We start from the raw sequence: 15,266 nt of genomic DNA, 5'->3' as shown, positions 1-15,266 counted from the left end.
TAAATAAAGACACTTTAAAAGTAAAGAGTCATGTGCTATGAAAGACATTAAGAACAACTGTATACTGCTTTTCCACGGCCAAACATTGGAGGGCTAAACATTTCAGTTTTTCCTCTTAAGGATTTCTCTTGCAAGGACTTGGATAATGACTAGTTTAAACTCAAAACAGGAAAGACATGAAAGTTAGAATTCCTAAGAAACAAAATCCTGAAGTACTGGAGTGCTTCAAAATATCTTTTAAGGAAGAGAAGTATTATAATTGTCCTACAAAGGGGAGCTCAAATAGAAAGCGAGCTACTGAAGGCATGTAAGAAGTGTGCGGCAAAGCAAGCCCTCAAACCCATGATCAGCAAGTACCTTGATGTTGCAACATTCTTCCTGTTCGAAAGATTAAAACAGAAATCTAGAGCATAGATTATTTTTCAAAACACTGTTCATTCTTCCTGTAAGAGTATCATCTGCTGCAGTGTCCATCCATTCATCTGTTTGGGGGGGGTGGGGTGTGTGTTTTACAAACAAAAAATCTTAGTAGAATCAATGAATTTCTTATTTGCAGAAATCACAGTAGAGGAATCAAACTTACAAAGTTGACTGAAAGAGTTCCTTTGCGTTGCCTCATCTGCATTCCAAATGCTTCTGATCTGGTTCCCTTGCGTCTTCGTGTCACCTCATCTTGAGGTAAAATAAAATTAAACGTTATTAAAATCACATCAAGATAGACTTAACTTGCAAAAACAACACAGATGTCTAGCCTGGTACCCTGCCTTTCATATCGGAAAATACCTGACAGTCCAAAGAAAGCAAGAATGCCTCATTATACCTGGCCAATCTAAAATAAACAGGATTAGGAAAATATATTTTGCTTATCCTCACAGGTGATCCCAATTGCCTCACGAAACGGAATGAATTACACTCATAATTCGTGCACTTAGCTAGTAGGATCAGTTTCAGTATTGTGAAATCCTGTTCTCCCTTCCAGTCACTCAGTTCATGCAACAGCTGCTTAATTGTTATTGTTACTATATAATACATAAAGCACTGAAACTATGCCAAGTTACATGAAGCACGCTGTAAATCTCTCATGAAAGAAACCCGAGAATACTTAACTTCCTTCTTCCAGTTATAATGATTTGCTTATTTCTTAATGTTGTCTCCAGAGACACGCAGAAAGATTTGACAGCCTCGTTACTTTACAAAGCAATGAGCCCAAGATTTCATTACCCTCTTTATCCTTTGCTCCCAGTGCCAGTCCCATCATCTTGGGTCCAGCTCCAAAGATCTGGAGCTTCTTCAGTTCAGTATTTCTACTCATTTCTCCTGCCTCCGCCTAAAAATAAAAACAATACCACATCAGCACAAACCGTCAATGTTTGCCCTCCAGGTCTCTTCATAATTTGTTTATATTCCGCTCTCCCACAACATCTGCTCATCAAAAGAAAGGAAACAGAGGCATGAAAAGACACAATGTTCTGTTCCTAAAGCCAATGAAAAAATGCAAATGGAATAAGCCCCACCATTTTTGTCCCAACTTCCCAAATTATTTCCCATTCAGTATTACAGATAAACTACAGAGTCACCTATACAGTAAGAAAGAGAAGCAGGTTAGACATTTAGCAAAAAATAAGTGGAATGCCACAGCAGCATTTTCCAAAATCACCATGATTCAGTCAACTGCTTGGATGTTAACACATGCACTGTTTCAGGAGAACTTTATCTGTTTCCTTGAGCAGACACATACACATGACACTAATGAGTTCCAACCTATTTCCTTAACTTGGCTGCTTCTGGGTTTATTTGTGTTGAACCGTTATGAGTACAACTCCGAGATCCCAGCTACTCACGCTGCCCCTGCAACCTCAAAAATCAGAGATTAAAAGACCCATTAGGTGACAACCCCATGCCCCTGCCAGCGTTGTTCCCTGAAGCATTCTATTCGACTGAGCTTCTCTCTCTTTCCCATTACTGACCTACCTCATTCTCCCACATCGCTGTCACTAACCTAACAACAAAAAGAACCTCCCTATTCTGTTTTGTCTGCAACCCAATCACCTTGGTAGTCTTCTTTATGTTGCCTCCTTACACTTTGAAAACCTTTTCTAAGCTGATCTAGAAGGCCACTAAATTCTCATGATTTGCAATCTTCCTCCTGAAATTCACCCGTCTTAAAAGATCTCAGCAAATCTAATTCCAACAAGGTTATCTTCAAGTAGCTTACTGGTAACGCTTTATCTATTATTTTCCACAGAGTTATGGCCTGATATATCATGCACGAAATAAGATCCCTTGGGGTGACACATATTCAGTTTTTAACCAATAAACAAAAAAAACAACCAAAGTTCAAATGCACTTGCAATAAAGCTAAAAGAAAGAAGGTAATTTCTATTTATTCAGCCTAAATCAGTTGTTTCTCTTGCTTCTAGATCACATTAAAAGAGATATCATTTCCTAGGCATTATTACTCTATGGAATTTTTAGTGATATTTAGAGTCCCTGTCCCCACTAACCGCAATATGTCCCCCCATATGCAATGCGCTAATCTGCATCTTTCCAAACTGATTATTGCTGATATTCTAATTCTCCATCTTTGTTAATTCTATGTTTCTATTAAATTGTTTTCACTTTAGATATATGTTACCAACTTTGTAACCCCACTCTGCAATCACATGCTAACAGGCAATTTTTTCTCATGAATTCTTCACTTTTTGGCTAACAAGTCATATGGAAACGTTGACTTTTTTGCTGTACAGGAAAGCCTACCACCCGAAGACTTCATAGACCCTCAGTTCCCATTTGAAATTCATTAACAGCTCATCTACTCTTTCAGCTAATAGAACTTGACAGAATCAACCCAGGTGACATTTCTCAGCACGGTACAATTTCCCATCATTTTAGCAACACTTATGAACTATCTCCACAACTTCTATCTCCTGCTACTGTGACCTAAGATAATTTTCTCAATGATACAATAGTAAAATTATTTTTCAGGTATTTATTACAAGTAAACCATTAACACGCAGCAACCTCTCTTCAGTTTTACAGCTTTGTTTAAAAATGCGTTGCCTAAATGTATTTTAACTGCATCACCCACATTTACTTGGATTCCACTAAACCTAAGTGGATGCAATCCATTCATGCTCAGGTGGAAAAAGCTACAGTTTTCAAAAAGAACAGTTTGCATATTGAAGGTGAAATGTGGGGGTTTTTTGGTGTTTTGTTTTTTTGTTGGTTTTTTTTTTTTTTAGAAATCAGATTCCTATATAACCTACAAACACTGCCAGGATATTGATAGTTTAAGGTGTGAATACCAAAACCATTCGGAAGCCTCAATGAGTAGTCTTTCTCTGGTGCCCTTTAAGACTCTATAAAACCCCCAAACTCAAAACTGTGAACACATGGAAGCGGAAATCTTGCATTTCCTGCCGTTTTCTCATTGCTAACACCACAAAACTCCACAGTTTTGCGTTGTATTTTTTTTCCATATAAGTGAAATGAACTCGATTAAACTGTGATTCTATTCTCAGCTCCTCTTTCTCCTGAAGTATGAAGACATAATTTTGTTCCTTTTACCTTCTCAACTGAAAGTACAACCCAAAGGCTTTTCTTGTGTATGGGTGAATCCTAACAACATGACCCAGTTACACTGGATTCACACACTATCTTCCTCTGTTGTCCTACCCTCATCAGCTTGGAAACATTTGCATCCCCACCCCAGCCCCCCAGTGCACAAGACCAGAACAGTTACAACCAAGAATCAAAATATGTACGTGTGTTGGGCATTTGTCAGCGTCTCCCAGAGTTCTTTTGTTTCATGCAATGATTCTCCCATGGAAGGAAAGCTTTCAAATTTAAAAAAAAGGAAGCTTATTTTATTAATTCTGTTATTCTGCAATCAACTGAATTTGGAAAAAAAAAATGAAAGTAGATATAGTACTTAAAATTGGTTTTCGTTTTTCAGAAAATTCTCTGGACCTTAAGTTAATGTCCTTTGAAAAGACATCACTTCATTATCTTTTTGTTCCAGTACTACATTTTTCTACCAGAAATCATCATGATGTAACCTCATTAGACAAGTCCCTTGCCAGTTAAAATACACCTTGGCAGATCATCTATGAAGAGATACTATTTTCTAAGAACGAAGTATTCTCCTAAATTTAACCTTTCCTTAAGGATATTCTCTCTTCCTAATCTGAATTCATTCTACTTTTTGTTGCCATTTTCTTCACAAGCCTTTAGTAATTCAGTTGCCCTTCTGTTTTTTATTTGTCAGAGCTTTCTTCAGAGAATGCGGAGAGAATGAAGGATTAAGTTTCTTTTCTAGCAGAATCTCTCATCACCAAATTATCTTCTTCCTATTCAGAGACAACATATTCAACTTACATTTGACTGTAGTATCCAAAGATTCCCAGCTCATCTTTCACAAAGGAGAATTCTCATTCCCTATTTTCTTTTTCACTTTCTCTAAAAACTCAAAAAACTTGCTTTTCAGAAGTCTGCCAACCCCTTCTACTGCTGAGGATCTTTGTTTATTTCAGTAATTTCTGATTACTATCTTTAGGCTTATTCATCACCCATTCTTAGTTATCTACGAGAAGAAGATGCAAAGCATTTTTGGAAAGTACTTTTAGCACTTGGAAAAAAATCTACTCAGACGCAGAGGTCAGTGTAGTTATCCATGCTCACTACCCAGGCACTGGACTGCTTGGCACACTGCACACAAATCATTCAGATGTTTCAGCTAGGGCAGAATGACATTTATTGTTTTTCACATTACTTGCATATTACCTGTTCTCTGAAGAATGACTAGTCAATCTCTGGTACAATTCCAGGTATGCACTTCAAACAATAAACAGAGTCCAGCCTACAATAAGGAGGTGCACTGAAATGTGGAACAGTTCCTCAGCATTTCCCAGATATTTACACTTCTACCATTTGGCACTACTGCAGACAAATCTGTTTCTAGATACAGTTCCAGAGTTGACTTAAGAGAGTTATACACAGCTTCCAACACAGCCAAGAAATACTTCTCCTGGCTATGCGAGTAGGTTGAGTTTTTCCTGTATTAAAGAACTCATTTCAGCCATTTTAATAACTGGAATGCTTAAAAGATAACGTGGCTACAGGGCTAATAAAAGGTATTTAAATATATGTATATTTAAATTTTTGCAGATGATCCAAGTAAAATTCTCTCTCTCATTTCTGAAATGCAGCCCCTTTAAATGAAATGAAGCAGATATACTGTGCCAGGAAAACCACAGAATCATTTTTTTCCAACACGGAGAAATGAGAAGTACCGTTACTCTACTGAAATCAGCAGGAAAAGAGAACCCACAGGATCTTAATAACACTTCATACCATGTATGAGAAAAAGGGCATACTGGCATTAGCCCACAAGATTCGATCAAATCCAAAGCAGAATTCCACATAATGAATGAGTGCTGCAGTTCCTGCAGCATTCTCAGTTTTTCTGGATAGGTCACTAACAACACATGATTTGAGAGACATGGTAAGATCACAGCCTGGGACTGCTTGTGAGATGCATTGTTATATGGCTATGATAAATAACATCAGCCTCAGTAAGCTGAGAAAGCAGACTGAAAAAAAGAATTTAGTCTAAATCAATCATGACATCAGCGACAAGAAAGATGGATTTGAAGAAAAGCAGTTTCTTAAACTTGAGCATTTGGAAAACCTCTGCGGTGCTTAAATAAGTCTAGAATGGCATCAAGCAAGTAGCAAGTTTGTTGCATATAAAACCAGCTTTGGCCCATGTTCTGCTGACTGGCCAGCAGGGAGCCACTAGACCTGCTGTGAAGAGCCCTCAGATGACGCCTGCAATAGAAACATTTGTCAAAAGGTGAAGGCCTGCTTTAAATAGTGCAACAAAAGCAATGGAGCCATCAGGACAAGTCTCCAGGATTATTTCTATTGGTATAGCATTTAAAATGGTGGTGATTCAGTTTGAATTCAGATTTACTGTGGGGTACTCCCAGGATTTAATATCACCTAGTAGAATGTCAGATCTTCCTATAACACCACTAATCCAGGAAAAAATAAACTGCTTTCTGTAGAAAAACTGTGGAAATCCTATATAGTTCCAGACATCACTGAGCATCTGCCCTTGTATCTGTCTCATTTCTTCACAAAAACAGTCTGTCCAGCTTGACATGATTAGTCCCAAGTGACATTTCCACAGTTAATAAAGGCTTTGACATATATTGGTACTTGTATAACTAAACAGCATATTTAAAAAAGTTTTTAAAAAATTTTTTGAACATTGCACAAGCAGAAGCGTCAACATCATTTCACAAATGGCTTTTTAACTGTTTAGTTTTCACAGGTATATTCACCACCGAGGTACACTTATCAATAAACAAAAAGCAGCTTTTAAATTTTTTTAGATAAACAGAGCATCTAATAAAAGCAAATCAGCCCTCAGAACCACATCCCTCTCTGGATTTTATTTAAATGAAGACTGTTTCCTGGCGGTGCTTTTCAGCAGGCTCCCACAGCCAGGCAGAAGCTGCCACACTGGAAACACTGCTGCACTGGTGGAAGGAATAAGAGTTCTCTGTCCATAAGAGCCAGTTAACAGGGGTACCTGGGATTTGACACGCCTGGTTCTCTTCAGCACAACATTCATTCTTGAAGCCTGCTTTGGGGAAGCCTGGGCATCTGAGCTGAGGTCCTCAGCCTCCACTTTTTCCTTAAGGTCCAAGTTTGGCTTTTGGATGCCCTAGAGGATCAGAGCACAGAACACCAGGTTGACTGATCAGGCAATGCTGATCATTCCACAGTCTGTGAATCATGCTGTTTGCTAAGGAACAGGATGAGTGAAATCACACAGCATTTCACATGCCATTTAAACAAGAGGCCAATTAATCCACGCACCCTTCAAATACAGAAGCTGAATCTCAATTGCCAGCTTATCAAGAGAGAAAGACATCTTTCCAATTAACCATATCATTTTTTTGCCCTATTTTCCTTCCCAGTAGGGTTGGCCTCAGTCCTGTATAGAAATGGCTATCGGAAAAGAGCTACACAAGGTCACATAACAACTTCTAGCACTATTCTGTTGCAGATAAGTATGAGGGTGGCTCTAGGTTTGTTTACATAGCTAATGCTTCTAAAAGCTTAGACCCTAAGTCCTAGTTTTGTATGCAGTAACAAGTAGCATTCTACATGCAGTTTGGGTCCCCTCTTCATATCGTGAAAGACAAGCATCTCACCATAAGGCTGACCCCAGACTGGAAGAGCTCATAGGGGTATAAGATCCGTTCATAATGAGACTTGAGTAACGACCCTGTGCCTTTTCCTGGCAGGTAGCCAAGCCGACTTGCCACTTTAGACCATTTCTTCTCTTTAGTGACTACTTCAAAGCCTCCTTTGCTGGCAACAATCTGAAACGCATAAATAAAAAAAGTTGAGGGTTTTAAGCTGCTCTCACCACCTTGCATAAGCCAAGAATCAATTAAACCAACCAAATGTTAAAAGGTTCTATTAAAAACCAACAGAATCCTGATTTTACATTTTGTTTCCTGAAGGACTAGTACTTTAATAACTAAGTACTTACTTATCCTCATTACTTAATACATTTAACATGACAATTTTCCTAGAAAATATAAATTGCGTACTGTCCTAGACAGTTAAGATTTATGACGTGTTGGAAAGAATACAAACCCCACCGTCAGAACAAACCGAGAAGTTAACTCTCACCAGACTTGTGCTCTGATGGAAAACACAAGTCTGGCCAGAAGTGAAGCCCATTCAAACAGACCCCAGGCAGAAGGGAGTGCTGAGGCCCAAAACTTCAGAGTTACAGAAACTCTTACAAAACCCTGAGTGGGAGAGAGACTACTGTAAAAAGAGGAGAAACTGAATTTACCTTCCAATTAACTCAGTACAGTTTTTACACCTGACTTCAACTGGTTTGAGTCTAGTAATTCAAACACAGAACTAGCACTGCTTACATGTAACCAATACATATGTGGAATGAAAAATGACAGACATTTGCCTCCAAGCAGTGATCATAACAGCATGAGTTGCTTCCTCAGAAACACTGGCCACATTTCCACTGCCTCCATTCCCTTTAGAGTTTCACTGCTAAGTAGCTTAAAATCCAAATGGATTTTAATTTCATTTACGTTACTGTAAAACAAATAATTTCTACAACAGTGTAGTTTTGCGTTATGTTTTTTCACACATGAGGACCAAATTTCATGCTTTATGTTTCACAGACTGTTAGAAACCTCAGTGCAAAAACATTTTGTTACTGGAATGAAACGCATGATTTACTTTTGAGGCAGAGGTAAATTCAAAAGTCTAATTGTGACAGTGACAAATAAATCGGTTAATTCTGGTTCCTGCTATAATCAGAGATAGCTACACTTCAATATAATGACGAAATTATTGATCATTATTTTTCCTCATTTACAGCAAAATACCAGAAAAGCCATTTTAAAAAGAAACTCTTCCTAAATTTCAACTTATCTTCAAAATGTCCGTGAAAAATTAATTTCTAAAATTATCTGTATGTGAACAATGGCTAGAGAAGCCACTAAGTAACCTTAGAAATGCATATCTGCAGTCAACCGAAATGTTCCAGCTCATAACAGTGACCCAGATATTTCCTAGTACCACTATGATATTCTGCACAACCCAGCAAGCCACCAGACATGAAAACAAAAAAGAAAACAAAAACAGTGAACATTTTTTCACATTTTCTCTGCATTTTATCAGCAATTCCAGACAGTCCAAACGACTATGACTTCTTTTCGTAAGAATAAAATCTATTCAGATCTTTACATTTTTACTCACGTAAGAGAAAGAAACCTTGATGGGGAATGGAAACTGATGCACTAACCTAGAAGCACTAGAACTACCTTACCGTATTTCCTTACCTCTACCATATCTTAATTCCTTACCTTGCAAGACGAAATCTTCCTGTTTACATTAACAATCCATCCTTAGCAGGTAAGTTTATAACAGTATATATTTTACCAATGCAAAAGCATATTCCAATAGAGAATTTATTTGTGTGCAAACTTTGAAAAAAGCCACACCAAACACAACTATACCAGTATGAATTTGTGGCCAGCCTTAAGCCTAGCCTGTTTGAACTTTAATTAAAATAATTATTCCAGAAGTTGACATTATAAACTCTCAAAGATGCTTGTTCATGTTGAAAACCTCTATTGGGAGAGAGGAGAGAGCAATTACAACAACAATTCATTACCAAATTGCTAGGTCAGGAGCTGAACTGCACGCAAGTATACCGCTGCCTTCTCAAAAACCACCTCAAACTCCCACAGCTCTACCATAGTAAAAAAGAACTAAAAAGCAAGTGGCCAGACGATATCAGGACGTTCAAGATGTAAAGAAGGTAAGAAACGCACGCTGTATAGAATCCAACAAAAGGTAACTGATTTAACTGTGCTTGCCATGTCTGCCATAAACACCCAATTTAAACACACTCTCTCTATATTTTTTCCACTCTATCATTTAACCTCTGTATTAATGAGATTAATGCTGTAAAATAAGCCCTCCCTTTTGCTTTGCTTCTTGAGCTTGAATAAAAAAAACGACGTCTGTCTGACCGAGGCCTACAACTGCTTGCTCGCTCACCTTGCTCAGAGCATAGAGATCCAGTATTTTTCTCTCCACAACAGGGATTTTTAAATTGGATCCTTGGAGTTCCCAAAATTTTGCTAACTGATCCAAGAAGTCCAGCTTCACTCTCGTCATTGCCTGCAATCGATAAAGGAAGACAAACATGTATGTCCCAAAACAAGCATGACAATACCCTACAGTCCTGAGAAAAAAAATGACAAGTTTTTATAGTGTTTATATTTTCAAAGTACAACTTGGCAAGTGAGATATTTCTGGGGTTTATTTTATATGACTAAGAAATAGAAATACTGATAAAAAGAAAGATCTTTACAAACAGAAAATTGTATATCCTTTCCTCTCTGCATTTAAAATCCTATAAACCAAACTCCTACCTAACAATTTCTTGGTCTGAAACCAAAACTCTTACTTATGAAAAATCAGCACTCCAGGGAGAAACACAAGAGCAATTATTAAAATATAGACTGGGGCGGGAGGGGGGAATTAAACAGTTTTTATATATGCCTTAACCATGCACAAGGGCCTCCTCCCTTGAGTATTTTTGGAGTACTCAAACCACATTCCATAAGGAGACCCATTTACAAGGCAAATGATACATGATGGTTTGGTGTATGAACAGAGCAAGGCTTTAAGAAATGTTGTAGAGAAAAAGAAAAACCAGGACAGAATGGGACTCATGCTGCTTTCAGGAAAGCTCTCATACATTTCTGAATCATAAAACCAACCAACTATAACAAACCTATTAAAAACCAGTTCATTTTAATTATCAAGACAGTATAAGATAACCAGGAGCTTCAGAACCGCAGTAAATATTTTAAGAAAAAAATTCATTGCCTGCGGAGCACTGAAGGCTAGACACCGGCTGCTCTTACTACACAACATGGTACTTGGCATTCATTTTAGACATTTCCAGTTGAATGTGAAAAACTCTTGTGGTTATTTTGGGTAATAAAATAAAAACCAGACTTTTCCCAAAGCCATGGAGAGTTATTTTATATGAACTCCATTACTGCCAAGTATAAACACTGATGTGGTCTATGGGTTTCTGAAGTCTCCCCCATCCAGAAACCTGCCAAGATGCAAATCTCAAGCAAGGAGACCTATTGCTTTCAGTGCAAACACAAGATTATATCAACAGTGGAAAAGCTCACCTCCAGTTCATTCAGGCGCTGAATTCGTGGAGTGAAACGAAAACTCTGTACTTCACACGCAAATGGAGGCTGCCAGTCCTAAACAGAGACAGAAAGACATTTTATTGCTTCAAGAAATTTCTCAAAAATGCACAAAACAGAAGACCCTAACAATGTCTGAGTAAATAAGCTCCCAAGAGTAAATGAGTTTCTTGGTACAACTGGTGATATCATTTTCCAATTATATTACATTCTTGTGCTTTCAAAATAATGTTCTTCCCACAATATTTTAGTTTGAAGAAAGAGATCCTCACAGAATTAAAAATATAAAAGAAAATAAGGTTCAAAACATTTCAGTATGCTTTAACTCATACTAACTTCAAATATGAGAGATACCCTGTAGCTTACTGGTTATTTATTTACTTCTTAAAGAGTTCCATATACCCTGCATATTGCAAAATTCTCACTGTCAACAGTGACAAACACTAAATAAAGCACCTTATTATGCGTCTAACTTTTTTTCATGTTTGTCTACAGTTATTTCAATAAAGATAAGACCACCAGTCAGGAGTCCAGCTATTTAACACAGAAATGCAGCCTTCAATAATGACTTTATCAACAGAGTCAGCAGTCAGTTCAACCACTAACGCCTCCTAGTCCCGTCTCTCAAGCCTGTGGGATGACATCAAAACAAGTATAGTTCAGCTTTTTAGTACTTTTTAAGAAAGCTTCAGTTACAGTAGATTGTCTACCTGGCAGTGAATACAACAGAGTAAGGACACCCCATTCCAGGTGGACAAGCCACACTAAATATTTATTATTTGCACTGCTGCAGCATATAAAGGCCTCAAGCACAATCGTAAAATATTTACAGCTTCTAATAATGGCAAAGAATAATAAATCAGTAAGGTTAGTATAAAGTGTCTGATATAGCCCTTATTGCAGGTTGCAAATCAACCTGACGCATGCATCCTGCAAAACCCTGCAACACAAACAGCTAAGCAATCATGGAGAAATACAAACGCATTCAATGGCCAGGAAAGTTCTAGTTATTCTCAATGAACAGGATCTGGATCGGTTTCTTGTGGCCTCTCAGCCTAAGCCGTTCTGCTTATTTTAGAAAGGGCAGCCCCTTGGAGGTCAAGTTTTCACCATGTCATTAAAACAACTAAAGAGTTTCCAGTGACCCAGTCAGGTCAGAACAAGAGGAAGGATCATGAAATCTAATCAGCAACCCCCGGTATCCAAGTTGTTCTCAGTTACATGCTTTCTTTTCGGGTTTTGTTTTTTTTTCTATCCTCTCCCTGAATATTTTCAAATCCCTTATTTTAAACTGTATTTAAAGCTTATTTGTGTTTTAATTATGAAGCAATCTAACCACCTTTTGCCAAACTGCCTGATGTTCTCGTCTAAATGGTTTACCAGGTCACAGGGCAAGCCATCATAGAATAAAGATCAAGTCATCGGCGAGATTAAGCTTCTACCTCCCAAACTGCTACACCTAAACATAATTCCCCTGCACGAACAGGTTGGCCGCACTTCCATCACCAGTTTCAAGATTATGCTTATAAACAATGACCCATTAAAAAAGAACTACCGTCCCTCCTCCCGCTCCCGGAGCAAACGCCTGATTTCGCCTACAACGCCTTCGCAATTTTCACAAGTAGGCTGTCGGGGTTTTGTTTGTTTGTTTTTTAAAGTAACAAGAGCGTGAAGTCCCGGACACCGCCATGCACCGACAGCTTCTCACCTGCTCCAAAGCAGCCTCTACAAAACCCGGCTCTGAGGCCAAAGGCTGTACGTGCGGGTTCCGTGGTGACCCCGGCGCGGACACCGAGGCCCAGGGCAAGCGACACGCGAGACCCGGGCAAGCAACGGAGTGGGGGGAAGGGGCTCCCCGGTCCCCCTGCACACCCCCCGAGACCCCGGCCCCGCTCAGCCCCGCCGGCGCCCCCGGAGAGCCCGAAGCACAGGGCGAGGCCCCGCCGGCCCAGCCCGGCCCCCGCCCTGCCCCAGCCAGGCGGTACCTTGGGGGGCCGGATCTTGCAGATGCCGGTTTTCTCGGCCAGGCCGCGGATGCGGCCGATGAAGCCGAGCGGGTCGCTGAACTCCTCCCAGCTGGGCTCGAACACGGGACACTCGGGCGGGGGCACGAACTCGGCCGCGTAGCGCGACCCGCCGCCGCCCCCCGACATGGCGGCGGAGGGAGGGCGACGCCGACGGCGGGGAGCGCGCCGGGGGCCGCGGCGGGGCAGGGCGGAGTGGGGGGGGGGAGGCAGCAGCGGGGCGGGACGGCCGGACGGACAGACAGACAGCTCAGAGGCAGCCGACGGGGCTGGGCCGGCGGCCGAGGCGCATCCTCCGGCGGCGGCGGCCGAGCGGGAGGGGCGGCGGGGGCGGCTCCTGCCAAGCGTCGCGTTCGCAGTCCCGTCCCCAGCGGCGGCCTCCCCCCGCACCGAGCCCCTCTTGCTCGCCTCCTAGCTCGCCGGAAGTTACGCGGCTCGCTGTGATCCCTCCCACGGAAACAGGAGGTACTTTTGCCTTCCGACCCAAAAAGTAGTCCCGCCGCCACCCCTCCAGCGAGGCGACTCCCGAGCGCCGAAGCACTGGCCACCTCCCGGGTCCACCGCTCCCGGCGACTCCCCTGCGGCAGACCCGGCAGCGGAACCGCCCCGCCCGCAGCCCTTCAGAACACCCCGCGGCGCGGCGGGAGGGATAGAGTAGGGGGAGGAGGAGGACGTGGGGGCCAGAGGGGGTTGAGGAGGGCGGGGCCGCCTCCACTTCCGCCGCGGAGGAATGTGCGACGAAACTCGAGATATTCACTTCCGGTGCTGAAGAGCCGTTTCGCCCATTGTCTGAGCCGGACGTCAGGAGGGGCGGGAGCCCCGCCCCCTCCTGTAGGCCCCGCCCCGCGGCGGCCGTTGGGACCCGGGGGGGAGGAGGGAGAGGGGAGAGGGGGAGGGGGAGAGAGGGAGGGGAGGGGGAGGGGAGGGGAGGGGAGGGGGAGGGGAGGGCCCGGCCCGCTGTTCCTTCAGGGCCCGCCCGGGAAGGGCCGCTCCCCCAGCCCTGGCCTGTCTTCCCCGGCAGCTGGTGCCCACCGTCTTTCTTATATTTAGATATTTAACTTCGTTGCCGAAAACGAGCCGTCAGCGCTGAGCGCCGTCTGCGGGGGACGCTTGCCCTGAGCCCCGGCGGGGCGGCTGCGCCGGCCGCCCCTGAGCCCGCCCCGCCCAGGGCTGGGGCCAGGCGCGGAGCGCTGCTGCTGACAGCCCGGCCGTGCCTGCCCAGCGCGGGCCTCCCTGCCGCTACGATCGCAGAGGTCCGGTCGGTAATTAATGGCAAGGTTGTCTGAAGCTCTCCACAATCAGCCGCCCACTTCTGCGCTAGGTATAGATATTCTGCTCGTCTCCTCCCCAAACACAATGTTTTATTTCCAAAGTCAAGCACTCACAAGTTCGAACTTGCCTGGTACCTCGCTTACCTATCCATTACAACATAGTCTTCAAAAAAGATTTGCTGTTGTTTCTTCTTTTAACCAGAACCCCACCTTCAGTGTTCACCATACTCAAACATTTTACAGAATCATAGAATCATTAAGGTTGTAAAAGACCTCTAAGATCATCAAGTCCAACCATCAACCCAACACCACCATGCTTCCTAAAACATGCCCTGAAGTGCCACGTCTACGTGTTTCCTGAACACCTCCAGGGATGGTGACTCCACCACCTCTCTGGGCAGCCTGTTCCTATGTCTGACCGCTCTTTCAGTAATGAAATCTCTCCTAATATCCAATCTGAACCTCCCCTCATGCAACTTGAATCTATTTCCTCTCGACCTATCACTCATTACCTGGGAGAAGAGACCAGCACCCACCTCACTACAACGTCCTTTCAGGTAGCTGTAGAGAGCGATAAGGTCTCCCCTCAGCCTCCTCCAAACTAAACAACCCCAGTTCCCTCAAACTCTCCTCAAAAGACCTGTTCTCCAGACCCTTCGTTGCCCTTCTCTGGACACGCTCCAGCACCTCAATGTCCTTCTTGTACTGAGGGGCCCAAAACTGAACACAGTATTCAAGGTGCAGCCTCACCAGTGCCGAGTACAGGGGCACAATCACTTCCCTGCTCCTGCTGGCCACACTGTTCCTGATACAAGCCAGGATGCTGTTGGCCGCCTTGGCCACCTGGGCACACTGCTGGCTCATATTCAGCCGGCTGCCAACCAACACCCCGAGGTCCTTCTCCGCCAGAAGAGCTTTCTAGCCACTGTTCCCCAAGCCTGTGGTGTTGCATGGGGTTGTTGTGACTGAAGTTCATGAACCAGCACTTGGCCTTGTTAAACCTCATACCTCGGCCCATCAATCCAGCCTGCAGAGCCTTTGTACCCGCCAGCAGATCAAGACTGCCACCCAGTTTGGTGTCATCTGCAAACTTACTGAGGGTGCACTCAGTCCCCTCATCCAGACCATTGATAAAAATATTAAACAAGACTGGCCCCAAAACAGCCCTGGGGAAC

The 15,266-nt window shown here is 42.7% G+C and overlaps 1 protein-coding gene across 3 annotated transcripts in view; it reads right to left on the bottom strand.

Annotated features, from left to right (window-relative positions):
* The window catches only part of KDM5A (lysine demethylase 5A), a 49,395-nt gene extending 36,157 nt beyond the window's left edge, over nt 1–13,238 (bottom strand). For all 3 annotated transcript variants that reach the window (XM_075116037.1, XM_075116045.1, XM_075116053.1), the window contains exons 1-7: nt 12,782–13,238; nt 10,776–10,853; nt 9,622–9,744; nt 7,227–7,397; nt 6,599–6,733; nt 1,222–1,327; nt 584–672 (exon numbers count right to left, since the gene is read on the bottom strand). In XM_075116037.1, the coding sequence (XP_074972138.1) occupies nt 584–672; nt 1,222–1,327; nt 6,599–6,733; nt 7,227–7,397; nt 9,622–9,744; nt 10,776–10,853; nt 12,782–12,949 (870 nt within the window). In that variant the 5' untranslated portion in view covers nt 12,950–13,238. The remainder of the gene's footprint in view (nt 1–583; nt 673–1,221; nt 1,328–6,598; nt 6,734–7,226; nt 7,398–9,621; nt 9,745–10,775; nt 10,854–12,781) is intronic.
* Nucleotides 13,239–15,266: the final 2,028 nt, after the last annotated feature.

Source organism: Phalacrocorax aristotelis, chromosome 1 (genome assembly GCF_949628215.1).
Source record: "Phalacrocorax aristotelis chromosome 1, bGulAri2.1, whole genome shotgun sequence".
Classification (NCBI taxonomy): Eukaryota; Metazoa; Chordata; class Aves; order Suliformes; family Phalacrocoracidae; genus Phalacrocorax; species Phalacrocorax aristotelis.
This window is presented reverse-complemented; position numbering and strand designations above follow the sequence as displayed.